Source organism: Lolium rigidum, chromosome 4 (genome assembly GCF_022539505.1).
Source record: "Lolium rigidum isolate FL_2022 chromosome 4, APGP_CSIRO_Lrig_0.1, whole genome shotgun sequence".
Classification (NCBI taxonomy): domain Eukaryota; kingdom Viridiplantae; phylum Streptophyta; class Magnoliopsida; order Poales; family Poaceae; genus Lolium; species Lolium rigidum.
The window spans coordinates 184,542,554-184,566,892 of NC_061511.1; the positions used below are offsets into that span (position 1 = coordinate 184,542,554).

At 45.1% G+C, this 24,339-nt stretch overlaps 1 protein-coding gene and 2 pseudogenes across 1 annotated transcript; all 3 read right to left on the reverse strand.

The window, feature by feature from the left end:
• Positions 1 to 408: 408 nt before the first annotated feature.
• On the reverse strand, positions 409 to 9,626 carry LOC124647894 (annotated as a pseudogene).
• A 3,173-nt stretch (positions 9,627 to 12,799) lies between these two features.
• Positions 12,800 to 16,894, reverse strand: LOC124706560 (annotated as a pseudogene).
• An 813-nt stretch (positions 16,895 to 17,707) lies between these two features.
• On the reverse strand, positions 17,708 to 20,352 carry LOC124647895 (transcription termination factor MTERF15, mitochondrial-like). The gene has a single exon (XM_047187747.1). The coding sequence runs from the start codon at positions 20,350 to 20,352 to the stop codon at positions 19,363 to 19,365; it is 990 nt and encodes a 329-aa protein (XP_047043703.1). The 3' UTR covers positions 17,708 to 19,362.
• Positions 20,353 to 24,339: the final 3,987 nt, after the last annotated feature.

A 24,339-nucleotide genomic window follows, 5' to 3' on the forward strand; every position in this document is an offset into this window, starting at 1 on the left:
TAGTCGATATAGCCATAGGATCAAAATACCCTGATGGTTCACAGAAGCTGAAATAGAAGACTCGCCAACTAGTTGGCCCCACTCATCACAGAAGAACCCATTGTTAGGTCTAGTTCATCTTGCTTCTGAATTCCACCACTCCATGAGGATACAAGGCACACAAAAGGACTCGGCCACTCGGTGCAGAGCCCATCATTATTCATTATGCATAAACTTACACGTGTCCAAGATAATAACAACCTCGGTGGATTGTGTGCATGCATACGCCTTAGGCACATCCTACATGCCTCTTGCTAATACTAGTACAAGTGTACAACACGTAAAGAAGATCCATACCTAGTAAATCCCCACGGTATGAATTGTAGCACACCAAGAAGCAGTGTTGTCAAACAAACACCGGTGTTGATATCAACTCCTACCCATCGTGTTGTGTCTTGTCCGGGAAGCCCAGCCAACAGCCACTTGCACATAAGCTCGGTCATACAAGCTGTCACAGAACGAGAACCAGCAAATTCTCCATTTTCTCTTGAACAGGAAGGTGCAGAACACCACCCAGAGGCCCATTACACATCCAGAACCCATGGCAATGAGAAATGAAACCGTATCGTTGACATCTTCATGATGCTCTAAAGTAGCTGGAATGAACTTGGTCCCAAGACATTTCTTAGAGATCATGGGACCACATAGACCCGGATTGCCAACATAAATAGATTCCTGGTCATCAAGTGCTTGTTCCAGATGGTATCCCGCTCGTCGGATTGTTGTAGGACAGGTTCAAGTGACTCGGTGATGTGAGAGCTGATAAGCTTGTAGGAATTCTGCCGGACAACTCATTATGTGATAGGTCAAGAGACTCCACTTGCACTAACGAGCCAATCTTGTCCGGAATTTTTGAACTGAAGGCATTCCATGATAAGTTCAGACTCTTTAGAGCCACAAGAGTACCGATCTCTTCAGGAATATCTCCGGTAATACTATTACAGGATAAATCAAGATTTACCATGTACACAATTTCTCCTGTATACAAACGCTCTTGGCCCTTTGTGACTAATGTAAAATTCTCACCATAATGAGCAGGGTCATAATGCATATAAGCCAACACAAAGGTGAGTGCACTACCTGGATCTCTCATTCGAATCATCCCTGTGTAGTTAACAATAGATTTCGGTATGTGTCCTGATATATTGTTGTAGGAAAGGTCCAAAAACTGAAGATTAGTTAGCATAGTAAGCTCCACCGGAATGTGACCATAGAACATATTAGATCTTAACCGCAAGAATACCAAAGATGATAGCTTCTCTCCAATCCATGATGGCAGAGTCCCAGAGAATTGATTATATGCAAGGTCAAGAAATATGAGTTGCTTGCAGCTTTTGAGAAATGAAGGGAAATCGCCTGACAACTTGTTGTTGGTCAAGCTGAGATGAGTAATACTCAGACTTGTCGTCTTTGTTGTGGATTGATTGACTAGGCAATCAGGAATTGACCCGATGAGCTTATTTCTTGATAGATCTAAAATCATCAATGATTCCAGTTTGCACAAGCTTGAAGGAATGGTGCCGGAGATTGAGTTGTCGAGCAGATGTAGTGTTGCAAGTCTTGGCGCTCCGAAGTCAAATGGCAGGCTAGAAAATTTGTTTCCACTAAGATCCAAGTCGGTTAGATTAACATGTAGCTTGGGTATTGGACCACTAAAATTGTTAGAACTAAGATCCATATTAAAGGGTCTATCTATTTGGCAATCGAGTGTTTTCATTTTGGGCAGCACTCGAAAAATTGAACCAATCAGAACGTTACAGCTGTCGAACAGGTACAGATGTTTGACTGCAGTCAAAAAAGACCAGAAAAGTGCTGGTTCTTTTGTCCGGCCCGTTTTCTGACAAAGCTGAAAAGCTAAGAAACCTTTTGTCCTGCTCCTCTTCTTGTAACACAAGAAAACAACACAGAAACAGCACAAAACTTCTAGAAACTACTACAGATCTGGACGAAAAAATAGAAGGGAAAAGAACACAATAAAGGGGAAGCCACTTCACCCCCAGATCTGGACGAGGGAGAGCATCAACAGAGGGGAGGAGGAGAGCAGTGTTCTTACCAGATCTGTTGCAGGAGAGGAGGACAAGAGCACAGGATGGAAGAAGATGCTGATGATGGAGGAAAAACCCAAGGTGTTGATGGAGATCCTGGTTTGGAGAACCAGCAAGCTAGCCAGGTTTGTCTGTTCTTCCCTGATCCTTGCCTGTTCTTCTACCTTTTCTGCAAGGAAAAAAATTTGATTTTCCATGAGAAACCAGCAAGAAGAAATTTCACTCTACATCTTGCTTCATTTGTTGCTGTTGGTAGACTTCCTGTTCTGCTACTTCCTGTTCTGCTACTTCTATGAAGAAACTAATTGCACTGACAACAAAGTATAGGAAAAAATGTTTTGTTGTTCTGCTACTTCTATGAACAAAAGCACTTGTCACATATATTTGTCTAGAAACTGGCAAACACAGACAGGAATTCTAGAAAAATTGTTTCATATACTGCTAGTTGTATGTAGAAAATAGTTCAGCTAGCCAGAAAATGGTTCAGCTAGAAAACATAGACAGGATATACAGGAAATGATTTTCCTTAAAACTAGCATACACTGACTGCCGAAAAATGCAAGAAAACATTGACAGGATGCACAGGGGAAGATGATTTTCCTAGAAAACTAGCATACAGTAACATGCCAAAAAATGTACAAGTAAAACAGAGCATTTGCACCTATTTAAACAAAAAACAGAGAATTTTGCACATATTCAAACAAACTGTGAGTGTGTGTGTTGTCTGTAAAGAGGGCGCGGGGAGGAGTTGATCACATGACTAACATAGATACATGTGCAAACACACATGATTTGTATCAAGTATCACTTTGTTAAAAAAGAAAGAGAAGCACACTCTGGATCAACTACAACACAGTCAAAACATTGATACAAAAAATGTTTTATTTGTTACTGAATTATAGTTTTATTTGAGGACAAATATTAGCTGATCATGACTGAAGAGTGTTGTATACTTAAACCAGACTCACCTTGGGACATCCTTGTCAATTGGACAAAGTAAAGAGATATCTTCAGCAGAGCACAGTTGACAGAAGATTTGTAAGCAGAAGATGTTTTCTTGTATGAAGCAACACAGATGAGCGTTGGAAAAAGAAAAAGAGACATTTGCGGAAAAAACACATGGGCGCTGTAAAAGAGAGTAACAAACTTACCACTATCTAAGTCGGGGATGTCCGGGATGTCCGCCGTGTCAAAAATGTTATGTTGCTTGTTTGGTTCTTGAATTCCTAGTCAAAATTTAATGTAAAACTATGTAAAATATTTTTGACACGGCATTGCACAAGTGAAAACATGCACAAGTTAAAAAAACACCTTCATTGCGAACTTCGTCGCCTTATCGGTGCCATTGTTTTGCAATCCGTGAGGAAATTTAAATTGAAAAAGATTTCTGTACAAATTAAATCAAGAAGATGAGACAAAACGAACTCGTAAAAAAGAGGTGACAGAAAGGGTTGTGCAGCAAAGGTTCTTACAAAAATTAATTCGGAAAGCATAAAAAAGATGCAAAAAGGCTAACCTATTGAATTGTTGCTGCATGAAGGCTTGGGAGCATGATGGGAATTTTGCAAACAGCTAAGCACGTCGCATACTAAAGAATGTGACCAGGCTTCAAAATCTTTAGGTTTGCCAATATTGTTGGTGTGTATGATTTGTACAATATCATCAATGACCTTTTAAAACACAAAAAGGAGGGAGAATGAAAAAGACTAGTACCAGTGAGGATATATAGGTAAAACAATTTATAAAGAAGAATAGTACCATTACCTCGTTAGTAAGGAAAGATGAAAACAAAGCCTTAAGCTTGCCATTGAGGTTGAAAGGAGAACTAAAAGTTTTTGAGAACTTCTTGCATGAATCCTTTCCAAATGACCTTTCGACCTTGAAGAAAATAAGTGTGTAAGATATAGAACACTAGCATGGTATTTTCAGAAAAAAAACAAAAAGTAAAAATACATTTAGAGAACCTGGTAAACTGAAGCAGGAACCAATCGCTTTAATGGCCTTTTCCCAAATGAGTTGCTGCTATTTTTATCCATCTCAGAGTATTGCCTAATTCTGTTACCTTTCCAAACAAGTATTCGTGGATACTCATCGGGGAGTGAATTTAATCCAAATTCAACACTATCAAGATATGAAACCTAAAGAAAAGAAAACAAATTTGAAGTTAGTGCATTAAAAATTGACAACTATGACAGCTATTATATGTTAAAAGGACCAGAACAAAACACTCACAGCTAGAGCATAGTGGCAGCCTCCAAAAGTGATTGTACGTTTTGATAGTTTCTTTGTCGCGAGCTTGAAACTTCGTATGCTAGTAATTAGCCAGTCATATACAAACTTGGACAGATCATATCTCGCAAAACTTTTACAATCTTTGAAAATGTGAAAGTACTGTGTGCTTGGTAAGAGGCTTGAGTTTGGACACAAGAAGCTTGTGAAACAAACTGACATGAAGCAAATGAAAATATCTTCATCTGACAACTCTTCCCCAGAGATTAGCTTGTTGGCAAAGAAGTTGACATTTGGAATGGAAGTTACTTTGAAATGAGATAACAGAAATTCACGGCCAGCTTCGCAATCAGGAACAAGCTCAATTCCACCGATGGGAAGATCCAAAATATTATGGATTGTTTGCTTATTAACAGGAATGAATTTCTTTGTTAACTGAATTTCTGAGGAATTGGTGTCAAAAACACTTGCTATCCATTTCACAAATCTAAGCGGGACATCTGTTTTCACAAATTTCAACATGCATTCCATTCCATAGAGTTTGATTACAGAAATCTGCTTATCTGTCAATGCATTGATTACTGTTGAAAACAATTTTCCGGAGTACCTTGTACACACTTTTCTGTCTACAATCTCCATCCTTGACTTCTTAGACTACAAGTTAAATACATGTTGAAAGTTAAAATCTATCAAAAATCAGAATCTAGTTGGTCAGATATGCTGCTGATATGTTGTAAATGAACTAATAAAAGATTTTGGATACACACCTGATATGCAGGTATTGGATTATCACGGATGTTGCTTTGCATTATTTTCCGTTTAAGGCTCTTAACTTTCTGCAAAAAATAGAAACAAAAACAGGTACACGAAAAATAAGTTATATCTCAAAAAAAAAGAAACAAAAACAGGTTCACATGTGCATCTTTAAGTGAAGAACTAACATTTTTCATGTAAAACTCAATAAGTGCCTTATCGAAATTGCTATCTCTCACATTGTCCTGTTAAAAAACAAAACAATACATTCATGAGCAGTTGACCAGATGGAGTACAAAACTAGCAAAGTAAAAATGAAATTCATATACACAAAAAAAAACCTTAGACACAGGATTGCAGAAGGTTTCTTCATTGTCTTCTGATGAATCATCTTCTGATAAATCATCTTCCAGTATGTCTCTACTTGCAATGTTTGTGTGAAGTTTACCCATAGCTAAGATAAGTTGAAATAAATATATATCAGGACATATACACTTGTATCTACACTGCATATACAAATTGTATCTACACTGCATATACAATTTATCTACTGCTTCCGGACATATACACTTGTATCTACACTGCATATACACTTGTATATACACTGCATATACACTTGTATCCATACACTTGTATCTACAATTGTATATATACTCTATTTACATTGCATATACACTACATTGTATATTTACTATGCATATATACACCGCATCTACGACAGTATAGCGCTATATTTACATTACGTCGATGCAACACAGAGAATACCACCGGCAATCCACAGCACTCCACAAAAAAAAAGCGACACACGATAAAAACACCCTTCCCGCACACGATTGCAGGAAACTCGAAGAAACTTATTCAATGGTCACGGTATCTACACTGCATATACAAAATGTATCTACATATACAATACATATACAAAATGTATCTACACTGCATATACAATTTATCTACTCCTACCTGACATATACAATTGAATCTACACTGCATATACACTTGTATCTATACTGCATATACACTTGTATATACACTGCATATACGCTTGTATACATTGTATATATGCAAGAACTCAAAAGCAAGCGTCTAGTATTCAGTTTTTTGGCTAGAAACTAGCATACCTAAATGTAAATGCCTAAATGCCTAAATGTAAATGCCTAAACCATAAAAAACACACCTAAGCACCTAGGCTTCCCTGAAAAAAACATCGCTTATGTCTTCAGAACTTGCTAAAAGAACTCGCAAAAAAGTGTTCTGAAACCTCATAAGGCTTCTCCTGGTTCTGCATAAAAATTGCAGCTATGGTTCTGCATAAATGCCAACTGTAAAAATGTTCAGAAAACTACACATAGACAGCAACAAATCCACAGGGGAACAAAAATACATAATCAGGATCAAAACAAATTCAACACATAACTCTGAAAATAGTTTACCTTGTGAAAAACATACACACTCAATCGATGGTTGTATCTACACTGAATTTTCCCCTAGGGAATGCATATAGACAGGACTCTCTCGTATGGTCTGCGGTTGTCGGGTACAAGGGAGCGAGACGGCAAGTGACATCTAGCCGGGACCACCCGGTGGGCCGGCCCCGTTGGGACCCATCTGGCAGTGGGTCGATTTGCTCGGTGAAAGACCACTGAAGAAATGTCCAGTTCAAACGTGGAACGTCGGACTGTGTGAGTGACAACCTCTGTGACTACCAAAAAAGGAAAATAAGGAGTCTATCTACCCTCTGCACTGCTCGGCGAACCAGTTCAAATGGGGATTGTCTCAGTGACAACTGACAACCTTTCGGAATGCCTAAAAAGAAGAAACATGCGTCTGGTGCTCCTGTTTTAGGCAAGGACAGCATGTGCACATAGCACCGTGTGTAGAGCTTCTAGGAACGGTAGGAGCGAACAAAAATAGAATGCAGGGAATGTTAATGCAGGAGGAAGATGGATCATCTCTCTCAGCCACGCAGGGTGTCGGAGTACTGTGGCTTTGTGACTACAATGACTACAATACAAATAGCATATATACACAAATAAACACTCCACCCACACTGCATTTACAAACCAAAAATCACTATGTATATACACAGCATTTAGGCATTTACATTTCAATTACCTCTAGGTAAAAGCTATGAAACTCCAGATCACTCAACACACACACAACATAGAGTACGACGGAGACGATAGAACGGGACATGGGACTACGCCACACGGAGCTATACTAGGAACTTCCCCACTCCAATACACTTCTCCTGCACACTATCTCCACGAAATCGGCGAAATCCGCCGACGAAATCGACTCGTCATGAACTGAAAACCACAGATCCAGGGAAAAATCCGCCACCTACAGCACCAAAATCCGCCGCCCACAGCACCAAATCCGCCACCAAAAAGCACCAAATCCGCCGCCCACAGCACCAAAATCCGCCACCAAAAGCACCAAATCCGCCGCCCACAACACCAAATCCGCCACCAAAAGCACCAAATCCCCCGCCCACAGCACCAAAAATCCGCCACCAAAAAGCACCAAATCCGCCACCCATGCTACACACAGCTCGCCTACACACTAATGGATGTCGTTGATGGCTAGAAAACAGCGAGGGATTTTTGGGTCGACGCTACCTTGAGGACGAGCTCGACGTACAACAATGGAGATGCGCCCCAGCCCCAAGGACCCGCACCCCACACTCCCACGCGCACGTTGAGGAAGGGCGCAGAGACCTGCTCGACCGCGGCGGACGGGCTTCTCCGACCGCGGCGGACGGGCTCGTCTCCGGATCACGGCGGCGATTTCTCCCCTTCCGCGCCGCTCTCTCCCCTTCCCCGCCTCGATTTGGGTCGGAATGATTTCGATGCGAAAGGATCCCGTTGAAGCCGATGTGGGGCCCCCGAGCGAAAAAACCAGGAAAGAAAAACCAGGAAAAGAAAAACCGTTCGCAAAAACCGGTCAAACCGTGTGTGAGCCAACACATGAGTTTTGCCAGATGAAAAATACACGCTAGAAAATTTGAGTGATGGCAAATTAAAAAACACCCGACTGATAAACAGCAAAAGTGATATTAAATGATGTCATAAACTCCATTGTGGATGGTAGATAGCCACTGAGTTGGTTATGTCCCATCATTAGCGAGTCCACCGAGGAAGCTGTTATCCAAAACGAATCTGGCACTATGTCAGATATGCTTGTGTTTGAAATATCAAGACGATATAGATGCATTGGCCATCTAAGCCACAACGGAAACTCAGGCCCTAAAAAGCATGATCTGAGTACAATATTTGTTAAACTGGAAGGAGGAACCCAAGTTGAATTCGGTGCGATGGCAATAGAATTATGAGACAACCACATCGTCTCCAAGCTTGCTAATCCTGATAAATGACCTTCATGAATGACGCCATCCAGATTGTTTTGTTCCAGGTTCAATTCCTTTAGCTTCGTGAGACCTCCGATCCACAGGGGCAAATGACCTGTGAGATGGTTCTCACTGAGATCAAGCACGACCAGATTTCTTAATGGTCCTAGCTTTGTTGGTATGCTTCCTGTCAAACTACTGTTAGAAAAAGACAGCCGTGATAATTTATTCCAAGAACAACTAGGTAAAAGCTGGAAGATTTCTGCTATGCTCCCGCTGATGTTGTTCCCAGATGCTTTCAATTTTTCCAAGCTACATAGGTTCTTCAAGTTTGATGGTATCATGCCCACTAGATTGTTTTCTGATAAATCAAGGCTTCTCATGGAGGTCATATTCCCAATCTCGTTAGGGAACATGCCACTGAACTGATTATAAGAGATATCAAGTTGCTTAAGGCTGGTCAAATCCCAATACCAGTTGGGTTTGATAGGCTTGCAGAACTCGTTGGACGAAATGTCCAGAATTTCAAGAGATGACAGATTTGAATGCACATGATAATCAGGGCTGTTTCTAAGTCCACACCCAGAAATAAGAAGAACTTTAAGGGAAACAAGACTATTCAGCTCCGGAAACAAGTTTGTAAGGTTGCCGAGATTTATATCGCTCATATCTAGGTGTTCAAGGGAAGATAACCTCGGCAACCAGGCGATATCCGTGAAGTATGCGCCATAATTATAGCCAAGACTCAAGTAACGTAAGTTGGTGAGATTACCCAGCTGGGACGGTATCCTTCCCGCGAAGTCCGAGCCCAACAAGCTTAGATATCTCAAACTGTGGAGAGAAGACAGGAAGTCCGGTACCTGTAGGCCGCTAAACCAGTTGCGGCTGAGGTCTAGATACCGCAGATGTTGCAGACCGAGCAACGAGGAGCTTATGTTGCCTCCTAGCATGGTTTTGACAAACCCAGGAGGCCCCTGGAGGTCGAGCTTCACAACATGGCCGGTTCTGTTGCTGCAGCCGACGCCCTTCCACCGGCAGCAGTCGTGGCCCTCCCATGACGAAAGGAAATTTGCAGGGTCCGAGAGGCCTGCTTTGAAGTGGAGAAGGGTGGATCTCTCACTCGTGATGCAGCTGTCCGCCTCAGTGGAGGTGGTTTGTGTTATCAAGAGTAAGGCTATGGTTATTTGGAAGTAGAGGCATCTAAAGACGATCATTGTGTTTGGCAGTTCAGGTCTGTTTTTCTTTCACTATGGCAACTGCGTTGTGCGATATATAGAACAACAAGACCTTCAGTTTTAATGGCCAACAAGGTCTCTATTGAAGTCTTCATGGTGTTGTACATGGTCAAATCTAGCTTCGCTGGAACAAAGAATTGAGTCAAGTCATCCAATAATGCCTGGGATGGATGCTGATCGGAAAGTGCTACTGCAGCTGCGGAAACTTTTTTCCGTGGGCTGGCTTCAATGCGTCCACACAAGGCATGGAGTCCACGCTTGAAGGTCATGTTCTTATGGAATGCACATAAAGTATGTTACAGTTTTTTGTTAGCATTGTAAGATCGATTAAACTAGTGAAGTACTTCTGCACTGATGCTGTTCGGAAACTTCTCCGGGCTTGCATGTGTCCACACAAGGCATGGGAATTTTTGTTTTTTTGGGAATAGAGCTGCTGACTCGAGTCCATGCTCCATGCTCTTATGGAATGCACATGTGCTTAAGGTTTGTTAGGGTTCCAAGAATTGGTTAGGTTTTGAGAACCAATCTAAGGTTGGGTAGTTAGGAGGGTGGTTGTACCCCAGCCCCAGAGTTCAAATTCTAGGTTTGACATATGTGTCTCATAAAGGCGGAATATTCATTCAATGAAAGTCGATATTCCCGTCAACAGCGAGGCGTCTGTGGTAACTTCGTCAATTTCAAGATCTAATTTGACGGCTCAGTCTCCGGAGGTGCTAATAGGGGTAGAGTGTGCGTTCGTAGGGGTGAGTGTATACGTGTGTATATGAGCGTCTGCGTTTGTACTGTGTTTCTCAAAAAAAGAAAAATTGGTTAGGTTTTGCTAGTTCTAGGTTAACCGTAAATTAAGTTAGAGCTCAGTCGACGCTGAAACTGTTGGATTAGTATCGTGATTTGTGCAACTCAGATTTTTTTTGCTGCAATTGCAATTCTGATTTAATTCTAGGTCGGTCAAAAATTAGTCGCGTCCAAAAGTTAGTTGTTTCCAAAGATATAAAAAGAAGAACCGAAATCCTGGAGGGTGAAAGAGGAATCTGACTCCAATCTGGACTTAGCTTCTTTTTTCGGTTGTTTGTTGGCTGTAAGCTGCTTTGTCAGCCAATATACCATTTGGAATTTATCTTAATCTTTTAAATCTGGGATAATGCTTTTTATTTATCAAAATATCAACTGGTGCAGATATGTTTCTGCACTGATGCTGATCGCGCAACTTCATTAGTGAGCTTGAACTTGAGAGAAGACGTGAAGAGGATCCTACTGGCGTCAGTGGCATCTTCAACACGCGCTGTAAAAGCTATATTTTTTGCCGCCCGCGCGGGAAACTTGCCGTGTGCGCTGCCGCGCGCGCTATAAACTGGACACGCGCGAACGCGGCTAACTGCCAAACCTTTCACGCGTCCGTCTCTCTCCCCGCCTCTCTCCCGCGCCGCTCCGCCTCCGACCGCTCCACCTCCGCGCGACTCCGCCGTCGACCGCTCCGCCTCCGCACGAAGATGCCTCCGCGCCGCTGCCCCGCCTCCGCCTACCACGGCGTTCGGGCGCGGCCGAGCGGCCGCTTCGACGCGAAATCTGTTCCGGCGAGGAGCGGATCCGCCTCGGCACGTTTGATACGGCGCACGAGGCGGCGCGGGCGTACGACGCCGTCGCCTGGCGACTGGGCCGCTTTCGCCGCACCATGAACTTCCATGACGTGTTCACGCGAGAGCAGGCGGAGATGCTCGCGCCGCCGCCGCCGGTGATCACGCGCGAGCAGCAGCACCGACAGCGGGAGTTGGAGCAGCGCCTCCTCGTCGCCGAGCGCGACGAGGCGCTGCGCCTTGAGTGGGCACGCCGCTTCCCCGAAGACGTCGCCGCCACGGAGGCCTTCTACGCGCAGAAGGAGGAGGAGAAGGCGGCGGCGAAGGCAAAGAAGAAAGCCAGCCGCGACAAGCGCCGCGCCGAGTCCGCGGCGAGGAAGGCGGCGAGGGCCGAGAAGGCGGCAAGGAAGGAGGGGGAAAAGAAGAACGGCGCAGGGGCGTCCACCATCGTCCTCTCCTCCTCCTCCTCCTCCTCCTTCGAGTGGACGACGACGCCGGTGTCGGAGACGACTCCGAGCACCCACTCCTCGGACTTCGACTGGGAGTCGGACGAGTAGTTTCGATTTGTATTTTCGTCCTCTATGTCGCGCTGTACCGTTGAACTTTTAAATATATTCGTATTTTCGATCAAATTTTCAAAGTTTGTTTGATTAATTTTGAAAAAAAGGTCGAATTTAGCAGTTTGCGCCGCGCGCGCTGTGCAAAATAGAGCCTCCGGCGGAGGTGTTTTTTTCCCACACTAACACGCGTTGCAAAATGAAGCATCCGGCGGGGGAAATTTCGCTATCACGCGCGCTAGCGGTATACAGCACGCCGAAACGGAGGTTTAGCACGCCGGATTTTTCCGGGCCTGTTGGAGATGCTCTAAGGCTGGACATGTATTGTGAAAGTAAAATGTGATGGAGCGTTCTACCATGATGCTGTGTTTGGTTAGGTGCTGCTTTGGGAAGTAGCCGAGTCGCCTATACTACCGAACGTTGCGACCGCATCTTGCGGAAATGCTCTTTGGCTCATATGTGGTAGATACACCGAAAATGCAAAGGAGCACACGAGCTCGCCTACTCCCGGATGCCGATTGGGCAAGCTGGCGTGTTGGGAAGCAAGCCTCTCTGTTTTCGTCCTGTATTTTTCTTTTCCTAGTTTTCACCTCAAAACGTATTGATGGTGTGGGTCCACTACTCTGGACGTTTGATCCGTTTAGCTGCTCCAGGCGGTACAAGTTATATTCGTTTTCTGTACCGCGCTACATATAGTGTACTGCCGGCACAACTGGCCTTTATTCCGTGACCAGCAACTGCGAACTCCCACCGCTCTCTTCTCCAGTTCTCCCCCAATCTGTTCATCTCTCCATCTCTCCATGTCCAAGATTCAAAATTTCCGACTCATGGCGTAGTCTTCTTCCTCATCCGAGCAAGCATCAGGAATGGACATATAATACAACCGCATCACAGGTTCATATGATTGCTCGCATATGTCTCTCTGAAACACTACAATATTAAACAACAATTTGCAGTAAATAGCATGGAACAGATGGATTTTACGGGATAGTTAATTTGATGATGGCACAGGCAAATCTTGTACCAAGCTCACACATGATATTGCCACACATGAATATTACACCAGGGATTTAAAGTACAGAGTAGTTTATTTTCTAATAATAGAAACAACATGCAGAGACTAGAGTACTTGTACTGAACACTGCAACCAGAGTGATCTGCCGTTCATTGAGAAGAGGTGTCATTGCCATAATCCCCACTAGAACATAACAAAGTTAAGACTCAGGTTGCTTGTTTGTAGCTGCTTTTCCCTGAAACATCTGTAAGCAGATGTTCTTCACAGATCAATCAAAGGAGTTGGAAGGAATTATCAATCGGTGGAAAACAAGATTTGCCTAAACACAAACTTCCACACAGTAAGCACTGACTGCACGACGGGCGAAACGATCATTACACAGCCACAATATCATTAGCTCTAAGGACATCGACCGAATATTTAGAACACGTGTTCCTCCGGTGACCTGTCAAACCACACTGACTACACCTAGCTTCTTTCCTCTGCTTCTTTGGCATGTCTCCTCTCTCGGGACATGTCGTGCTCTTGTGACCTCTACAGCGACACTGCAGAATCTCGATCGTTTCCCTGTATCTTCATAAGGTGGCTTGTCGCGGCTCGTTGTTGGTCTTCCCGCTTTTCGATTCTTCACTGGTGCCAAAAGACCCTTCAGCCTCGTCAACGTCCCCGACTCTGTGTCACTATGACAGGCTGCATTTACTTCACGCCTGTCCAGCGCCTTGGCGGCCTCCCGGTCTTCCAGACCTAAACCGTCCCTTTCATGGCTTAGTGGTGTTACTGCCACAATCCCGTTCTTCAGAACTTCCATAGCTTTCTCATATGATGCTACATTGGCATCACCAATTCTAACAAGCTCCATTGCGGTCACGTACAGGTTCGAGTGCCTAAAAGTTATCGACCGAGCCGCGCTCTTATCTCGTTGATACAACTGGAGATGTTCCGGCAACACATCCCTTGCATCTCTCGTCCACCTCTTCACAATATGATCCGGAGGTATTTCCTTAACCTTTAAAGATTCCATCACCTAATAATTTACATAAACGACCACATTAGTAAAGTTGGTTCTTTCCATTGGGTCGCCAGAAAGAGAAAACTACACAAAAAAAAGAAAAACCAACCATACCTTGAGTGCATGGCAGCACAACAGACCTGTATGTTCAAAATTTCCACACACACAAACAAATTTCCTTCCATTATCTACCACCTGTACTTCGAACGACACCCTGCACCACGCTTCTCTTTTCTCGGCCTGGTTATGCCTGGCAATATACAACTTATCCTTCTCAACCTCCGTTACTTCATAAGCACTGGCTTCATAGAGTTCCTTCCCAAACTGTGTGAACATGGCACTGGTGTAAATCTTGCTAGCATGCCTCTCAAGCAACGTTTTAGTCTTGAGGACCACCCCAACCTGTATTTTCCAAAAGAAAATATAATCACATTTCCAATCAACAAAAGTTTTTTGCACATGAAAAACTAGAGTCACAAACTTAATTAGTTAATTATACTTACAATCTTAGTCCTCTTCTCCTCATAGCTCTCATCACCATCCCTGTCAAATTGAAGCCTCATATATTGCTTCACAAACATGTGCATTGGACAACCCGGAGGGACATACGACTTCAACATGTGGTTTGCACTCTCGCTCCTCTGTGTGCTTGTCATTTTTGCACAGAAAATACCTTTGAAATATGGCTTTGCCCATTTCTTACGAACTTCATAAATTTGTGTTAGAAACTTAGAAACAGGTGGTCCTTGACGTTGTACTTATCAATCAGTGACTGCCAACCCGTCTCAAACTCATCCTCTGTTATCATGTGATTCACGACTTTGTGGAAGTCGGCTCTAAATTCATTTCTTTTCGTGTACAACTGACCAAGGCACTCCTTAGCTTTTCTCAGGACATGCCACTTGCACCATCTGTGTGTTGTATCCGGCAAGACATTCCTTATTGCGACTTCCATAGCTCGGTTCTGATCTGCAGCACAACATCGATGCGAAAAAAATGAGCATACTGAGCAGCGATAAATAAAACTGGAACATACAAGTATTACAAACCTGTCAGTATTGTTCTTGGTGCCTTTCCTCCCATCATTCGGACAAATTCAGCGAAGACCCACTCAAAGCTTTCCACTTTCTCGTCCTGAACTAGCACGCCCCCTAGTATAATACTCTGAAAGTGATTGTTTACACCAACAAATAACCCAAAAGGCATATCATATAGATTTGTCCTGTACGTGGTGTCGAAAGTAATCACGTCACCGAAATACTTGTACTGGTCCCTGCTTGTACCATTGGTCCACATAAGGTTCTTGATACGGCTCTCCTTGTCTGGCTGCACACGATAGCAGAAATCAGGATCCTTTGCTCCCAGCTCTGCAAAGACCTCCATGGTTTTCTCCACGTCATCATCAGCCTGGTTCCGGCTAATTTGTCCACGCAAGCTTCTCAGGGACCTCTTTGTGAATGGTATGTTCTCCATATTGCCAAAAAAACTGCCGATGATGCTGTGCACCTTGCTAATGTTGATATTGTTCTCCCTCAACTGCTTCACCAGATCCTTCGTGTAAATGTCAATGTGCTTGTGTGATGGCCAATGCACTAGCTCACCGCAAGTTTGGGACAATGAGTGGTTGTGCGTTGACCGGTGCTCGCTAATATACCAACCATTGTCGTCTGTCCGAAGCAAGCGAATCATGGCAGGGCACTCGCACCTGCACGACCGGGTGTTTGTCCTCTTTGGCTTCCCCTGTTTTCAGTTTTACAAACTTTCAGTCAAAAACTAGCCACATAACACTAACTGTTACTGGAAACAGCTTCAGTAGAGTAAAGTCAGATGACTCACTGAGCATCCGCATACTATTTCTTGCATGCATTTAGTCCTCTCCACATTCAGCCGACTTTTGCCGTACCGTATCCCAAAACCATATTCCCAAGAATAAAGATTGTAGAAGTCATACGCTTCGCCGATAGAATTAAATGTCAGCCCAGTTTCAGGGTATACCACGACTTCGGATTTCCTTTCAGCAAACCCTCTGATTGACTGCTCAAAAGCCCCAACTCGTGTTGCACATGGTGTTCTGTCAGGTGGCAACGAAGCAGTTCGGACTCTGTGACAAATCATCTTTTCAAAAGGCGTGAGCTCGGTTCATCAAGCTACAAACATATGCTATGCAGTTATGATGCTAATGCTACATCAGGAATTATTCGTATGAAAAACAACCTGGCATTCTATCTATTATGTGAACATATCCGTAAAATTATGCAGGACACATCTTTCCACGTTTTGCTCAACGATGCTCAGGAGAAATTAGTAAATTTGTGCAGGGCTAGAGTTACCGGTACAGATGCATTTGGCAAGCTACAAGACTCTAATTACTGAAAAGATCAAACACTACAAATTTCTTAAATAAAATGACCATCGACGGGCACTGACCTTTTTATCCATCCAGGTGCTTCTGGATTCAGAACGCCAGTAGACTCCTGTGAATCTTCTGGTTCGTCGTTGTCGAGGCTATGGCCCTTACGCCGCCTGCCGAAACCCACTTCCACAGTCCGCCGAATATCAGCCATGGCCGAGCTATTAGATTCCCCTTCCTGGGAAGGAATCCCATGGCTCCATTTACTTCCAAGATCTGGCGTATTCTCCCCCACCGCGTCGGCAAAGATAGGTAACCTAAACCAATGGTAATTACAATACCATACGAAAAAGAAGCGAAGTTGTCGCACAATAAGGAAATCTGCCTGATGAACTGACCTCTCCACGGGTTGGAGAAATAAATCGATTCCTGCGTCGATGCCCCATACCCCAAGCTGCTCTGGTTCGTTCATCGCCGCGGTAGCCGCTCTTTCTTCGATCTGCCCTGAGACCCAGCAGCCCAACAAGGAAGAGAGGAGTCTGCATTGAATAGGGGCGTTGGCCGCGTGGCGCGGTAGATCGACACGACAGACGACGGCGTCGTTTTTTCTTTCTGTGCCATCAGTACAAGAAAACCGGCCCAACTGCACCACCGGTCCAGCTTGTCCAGGTCCATATGCCGTCCTCGCTGCTGTTGGGCCTACCATATACAATACGATGCGGTGTACGCCCGATCCATTTTCAACGACGCGTATACCAAAGGTAAACACCGAGACCCAGTCCCCAATGCGCCAGCTCGCCCAATCGTTGTCCGGGTGTAGGCGAGCCCGTGTGCTATATCGCCGCGTTCGTAGATACACCCATTACCTAAAAACCATATTTTAAAATGTCGAACAATTCCAGAAAAATATGTGTGTGTACATCTGTATATTCTATGTTCGCACATAAAATGTTCGTGAAAAAATGATATTTTTTGTGGCCTATGTAAAAAAGACAATTTTTGGTGCTCCAAAATAACTTTTCACAAGACATTTTTTTGTATTTTTTACATAGGTCATAAAAAATGTCTTTTGTCCGCTAAAATTTTGTAAGTGAACATAACATATCCAGATGTACACCTAGGATTTTTGTTTAGAATTTTTAATATTTAGAAATGAATTCAAAATATATTTTTCTTAATGGGTGTATCTAGACCTATGAGTCAAAACACCATGCCCTCGCACCATGCCACTATGTACCATTGCTAACCATGGTCAATCCTTTCAATGGTCGGCTACCATGAAACTGAAACCTGTATCAGATGGTCAGGCCCCAATGACTCCTACATAGATTGTTCCAGAAGTTCTATGTCAATCCCGTTAGAACACAATGCTCCTTCAGACGATACCAACGTTGAGCAACCAATGGTGTCTGGTCCAACGCTACCACAGCCGGGGTACACGCAACTGAATTCTGCTTTAGTACCACGTGGATCTTTCAAATATATAAAATGACATAAATTTTGTCTTTTTCTCATATTGCTGATTATGTAAATTAATATATTATAGGAAGAGAAATTTAAGTCCACTGTACATAATATAGTTACCTAAGATCAAATCAGTGTACAAAATCTAAAAGAAGTTCTAAACGCTCTTAAGGGTCCACTAACAGATATCAAATCATAGCCTACACTACACTACACGTCAGATCAATGTTCTTGTATGTGAAAGGCTGAAGCCAAGCTTGGAGCCATAGTGTCAGTTTCTGGCTTGATCCTGCCCTCAACAGGTCCAACAATAACTTACACACCAAGAAGTTGATAAGCTTTGCAGGCTTTCCTGATTGTAATAACCAAAGTTTCTATATTTTACACATAACATGCTTTCTAATGCAGTTGATGCAATGCAACCTAAAGAAATCAATCACCTTGTATCCACTATGAGTCTGACCATCCATCAACTTCAAGGGGAAGTGTCAATGTCCAACAAAAGAGACATCGCTGCAGACTAACATTTCCAGATGTAGTATTACTTACTGGACACAAATAGATGAACATTTCAAACCAAATAGTAAGTTCATTCCACCCAGATAAACCTATTTTTGCACGGAACAGCAAGCTCGAACTTGGAAATGGCTTCAACAGACCTACACACAAAAGTTTGTCGGTGCGCATTACTCACTAGCATTACATCCAGGCAGAGAGAAAGTAAGACATGGATGTTCTCAGCTTTCGATAAATCGAAGCATTTATTTATTTGAAAAATCAAAGATACTTCAGGTGAGTTGTGGAACACAATGTAAAACTGAGTTCAATCCTTTGAACAAATCATAACATATTGGGACAATCGATCGAAAAGCATAACCAGTCATTTGGTGATGTATAACAAGTTAGACAAGTTGACAGGCTTTACAGGCATTCCTGATGTTGTGATGTTAATAACTATAAACTTTCTATATTTTCAGCAACAATGCAATATAAAACAAATTAATCATTGTGTCCACAATGACCATCTGTCAACTTCAAGAGTGAGTGTCAATGTCGAAAAATGAAGACATGCTGCAGACTAGAAATTTCCAGATGTAATATTAATTACTGTACATAAACAGATCAATATTTCAAACCAGTTCATCCCAGCCAGATAAGCCATTCTGTCCACAGAACTACAAGTTTGAACTTAGAAATGGCTTTAACATACCTACACACACAAAATCTGTCGGTGCACATTACTCACTGGCATTACATTCAGGCAGAGAGAAAGTAGAACATGGACAGGAACATGGATGTTCTCAACTTTCGATAAAGCGATGATTTATTTATTTGAGAAAATCCAAAGATACTTCAGGTGAGTTGTGGAATAGAAATTAAAACCGAGTTCAATCCTTTGCGTAAATCATAACATATTGGGATAATCGATGAAAAAGTAAAAGAACCAAGTCAGCATGAGAAATGAGGGAACTTTAATATGAAGGCACAATCATCATCTGCTACGCTTCTATATTTTAATAGGCCACGGGACGCAAAATAGCAGCTGCTAAACTACAAATGTAGATGATACCGAGTCCACATGGACCATCAATGGGGGAAATAATTTGTTCTCTGAAGCAGAGTTAGAATCATGCATGAGTCATGATTTGATATATTTAATCACAAGCGGTAGGATAGGAACATAAAGCCTAATAATCTAGAGTTATACCGTCTCATAAGGAAAGAACCGGGCTATCGAACATAAAGTCATGTGTCGCATCCGAATCCTTCAAATTTGATCTTACCCTCGTATGCCTTAACAACATCTGGAATCTCATCGGCATGCTTCAATACGTATTTGGTCGAGAATTCCCTGGAAGTACCGAGCAACGCCTGAGGCAATTTGATTTCTCTCTGGATCCTCCCCTCCCTCATCAGCACGCTCAGCACGGCGCACCTCGGCAGGATGCACTTGTCCAAGCTATAACATAGAATCACAGGCCGCGACATTATAGCATGTATTCCAAGCTTGAGCTCGTCCAGCAAGAACCGGACCTTCTTTTCTATGTTGTCATCGGCCAAAGCCAGCATGGTGGGCTGGGTCTTGAAGGCGCTGAACACCTCGCCCTCCGACAGCCCGAAGCTTGTGTACAGTTCCAGCTTTCGAAGCCACGTCTCTCTCTTGAGGGTGCACATCACACCGAAGCAGTAGAGGGATCGCGAGTCCGCGATGCACATACCGATCTCCTTGAGGTCCTCGAAGACTTTGCTTATCCGATCCGGCGACAACCTGAGCACGCACAGGTTGATGACGAGGAGCTTCGAAATGGCAGCCTCGGTAAGGCCGCCGCGGCGGAGGGCTTCCACGGCGGGGCGCATGCTGGTCTCGAGGTCGCTGGAGAGGGTGCGGGGTTGGCGGTGGAGAGCTTGGCGGAGGTGGTCGTCGCTGCCGATGATGCCGCGGAGGAACTGGATGGAGGGGACGAGGTGCTTGTCGAGGCTGCGCGCGAGGAGGAAAGGTGCGGTGGCGAGCTTGCGGGGCTTGAAGCCGAGGGAGGCGAAGAAGTCGAGCTTGGGACGGAGGATCCTTTCGGGGTCGACTAGGAGAAGCACCGAGGCGCTGCGCACGATCCGGAGGATGTCCGCGTTGGCGAAGCCATAATGCCTGAGGAGTAGCGGGAGGGTGGGAGTAGCGGGAGGGAAGGAGCGACGAGAAAAAAGTGCGAACCGACGGTTTATGAAAATAGTCGCCGACATGTGGGAGCCTCGCCCCGCTATTCGTTGTGTCCAGCGTGCCCGGAGACGTCCCCGTGGGCGGGGACTGAGCTCGAGCCGGACACCGTATCGAGACACACCGGACAAAAAGCGGCTTTGGATAACGCGGCTGAAAACGTTTTTTCATCAGCGTCCCCAAATTCCTTTGAGAACGCAGTCGAAGATGCTCTAACATGCTTATAGATTCTCAAGATTGATCTAAACCACAAGTGAGCAACAAGGTGGCCTTTGGTCCGATAGTCCAACTTGTACGGCAATAACAAACTAGAAATCCCCTCTGCAATGCTCTTGACAATGAAATTCAGCTTCATCCTAGTACAAGCACGCTCGCCTTGGCTTCGGCCGAACAAACATCTAATCCACCTCTCTCTCGCCGGACGCCGTTAGTCTTACAGGAGATCGAGCAACTTTCCCGTTGAGCCAGTTTTAGAGCATCTCCAACGAGGCTCTAAAATTTGAGCGCTGTAAAAGTCATTTGCGGTGCGTTTGATTTGGATACAGCGCAGCGCGATCGCGAGCTTTACCGGAGGCTCTATTTTACAGCGCAATTAAGAAGTCAAAAAGCAGTCCTTTAGAAGTGGCTGTAAAATAGAGCTCCACAAACAAGTTTCTTCAACATACATACAGCAAACAAGATTAAACAGATCACAAATAAATCTGAAAAAATTAACTAAATTGTATAATCTACTGCGGCTTCACACGGATACAGCCGCTGAGACCAGCAAGTACTGGCTCCTGAACATGGAGCCGGGGGAGTGGTCGTGGTCCGACCAGGCCAGCGCCCTCGGCGGCGTTGGGCCGTGGGACGGCGTCCGCAACCACCAGGCCATGAACAACCCCCGCGCGATGCGCTGTGGCGACCAATGCCTCTTCTACCACTCGGGCGCCGGCGCCGCCTCCCGCCGCTGTTGTGGGTATACTTCATGGGTGTACCATCGACAGTGCCTGGATCCGGCAAGCCCGGGTGGCCCATAGACGGTGATGGTGGCATGAGGCCCATCGGGCGGCCCAGTTGCTGTAGATCAGATTGGATGAGGACCAGCCCAGGAACAAGGAGCCGGATCCACCGGACCGATATTGAAGTCGGATCCGGCTTGGCCCATTAAGGGTAGCCGGATCTGGTACGACGTAGAAGGGAAGGCGGATCCTTGACATACACGGCAAGATATTGTACCGTAGTTAGGCAACTTGTATTCCGGCTAGGACTCTCCATGTAAACCCTAGATCCGTGCGCCTTTATAAGCCGGATCCCCGGGAGCCCTAGAGGCACAACCACAACTCATCGTAACAACACGCAAGCGCCCGGATAATTCCAGACAAGCGACGGTAGGCCCTGTCTCCGTGCGGCAGGAGTGCGGCGACGGGGAAGAGGAGGAGGAGGTGCAGGAGCGGTGGCGGTGGTGGTGCAAACGGCCGAGATGTGACGAACGTGCCATGTTGGGCTCGGTAGAGTGTGGCATCGGCAGCGGGTGGAGGCTCGAAGAAGATGTTTATAGCGCTGGTTGGCACAGCGAGGCGGGGAAGTGGCGGCTAGGCGGGGTGCGAGACGCCGGAATGGACTGGACGAGTGGACTGGGAACTGTATTTTCGTTGAACGAGTCGCCGTCGAGGAGCATGCATACGTGCAGGGCTGTCCATGCCCCCAATTTAATTTCTTAATTTATGGTTGAGATGAGATCCAAGGCAAGGAACTTTGTCAGCAGATGCTCATTATCCTGACGGATCGACGTGCCCATTTGTCGCCGGGTCGACGAGTCGTCTTCATGGAGAATGGCGTCGGGCGTCGGCCCAGGGAATACCGGCGAGCGGAGGATGCAAACACGGGAGGAGGAGTAGGTTTCATTTGGGAAGCAAAAAAAAGCTGACCTTGCAGCACGCGGGAGCACGCAGCAGCTTTTCCTCTCGCACGCCGACGAGGCGACGCCGGTGGTGAAAGGATCGGCGGGCCACGGAACGAGCTGGACCATGGGGACGCGCGGAATCCATTCGATCGTGCGCGCTGATTTATTATTATAGGGTGGGGAGCCAAATTGAGGGATGCGTGCTCTAATTGTCGCATCGTTGGCTCACGCCATATACCATCTGCTTCCTTCAGATGCGCGCATTGCTTGCTTTCTTGCCCGGCCTATATATACTAGACTAGCATTGTTGGTGAGCAGATTCGGCACAACAGAACCTAATTAGCGAACGAATTACCTGGTGAATCTGAGGACAGTGATAGCCTCTGGCCGGCCTCCGGCACCAAGTGACCGGCCTCGAGTGCTGCCCCGACGATGATCCCCGCGACACACCTACTCCTGCGTCCAATGTGTAAACCAAGCATTAGAGATCCAAACATCCGGAGCCTATCTCTATGCAATTAACAATCCCGTTAGGATGGCAAGATCACACCGTACCTAGTTTTCTCATCTCCAAGGGCAGTGCCATCTCCTCTCCGGCCATGGCGGTCAGTCTCCTCTCCTCGACGGACATCTCCGGCCATGGCGCTCAGTCTCCTCTCCTCGACAGGCATCTTCGGCCATGGCGCTCAGTCTCCTCTCCTGGCATCTCCGGCCATGGCGCTCAGTCTCCTCTCCTCGACTGAGCATCTCCGGCCATGTCGCTCGGTCTCCTCTCCTCGACGAGCAGAGTCAAAGTCTAAGTCGGTCGCACGCGCCAGCCTGCACGCGGTCTCTTCCACCTCTCCTGGTATTTATAGCCACGGCGATGAGGGCCAATGTTTTCATTCGAAATCTGAAAACCGGCGCCACTTTTTTCATCTACGTTGCTTGCCGCTCCTTTTTTTTTCCTTTCCATCCATTGCCCTCTTGTTTACAAGGAAACTCGAAACAGACGCATGATCTACTCTCCATAAAACTAGGGGCGTATCCATGCGTGGTATCATAACTAATTGGGTGCACATCCCGTGATTGGTTAAACCAGGCCCGGCCGGTACAGCTCCAAGAAATAAAGACGCGCATGCTTGCTACCTAGGCGAGAAATTAGCGTTGCCAATGCATTCCTCCTTATTTTCTCCCTCTCGTGATGGATTTCACCACTAAACGATGCGAAGAGCTGCCCTGCATGTCACATTTATCAACGCCCAGTAATTATGGATAGGGCCTGGTTAATTAACGTCTTGTAATTATTCTATGCTTGGTGGTTGCTTCCCGCTACTTTTTACTTTCCATCCATTGTCCCTTGTTTACAAAGAGTACGCATGATTTATGCTCCATAAAACTAGGGCCTACCCTACCTTCGCGTATCATAACTAATTAGGTAAGCGAGACGCATGCCCCTTGATTGGTAAAGCCAGCTCAGCCGGTACAGCTCCAGAAAAAAGATGACGCAGGGATATTTCTCCCACACATCCCCTAAACAATTACTCCTACTATTAATCCCGTTGCTACTACTCCATGAAAAAATAAAGTAGTAGTAGTACTCTGTGCATGCTATCGTTACTTAGAGTATCTCCAACAGCAGCGCTAAATTTTGACGCTGTAAAAAGTACTTTGCGGCGCGCTCTCTATCCGTGTTTAGCGCGTGAGGCTATATTCTTCTCCGGCGAGAAGCTCTAAATTTTGGAGCTGTATCAACCTGGGTAGCTGCGCGTGATTTGTACGTGCGCACTCTTTCCCGGCGTGCTAAATATAGTGCACCAGGATAGCGCTTTTGCAGCGCTCTCACTTTACAGCACCGATTACGGAGCAACAATTTATGCATCTCGCGCAGCTAAACTGGTCACTTTTTTGGATACAGCGCTGGATACAACGCCTGTTGGAGATGCTCTTAATGTTCTATAATTGTGGACACGGCTGGTACAACTCCATGGAAAAATGAACCAAAACAGACGCCGTGATTTATCCTCCATAAAATTAGGACCTACAAAACGCGCGGTGTCATTACAATAAATTGGGAGCTTATCCCGTAATTGGTTCAAGCGGTAGATACAACTCCTACTAGTACTAGAGAAAATAAAGGACATGATTT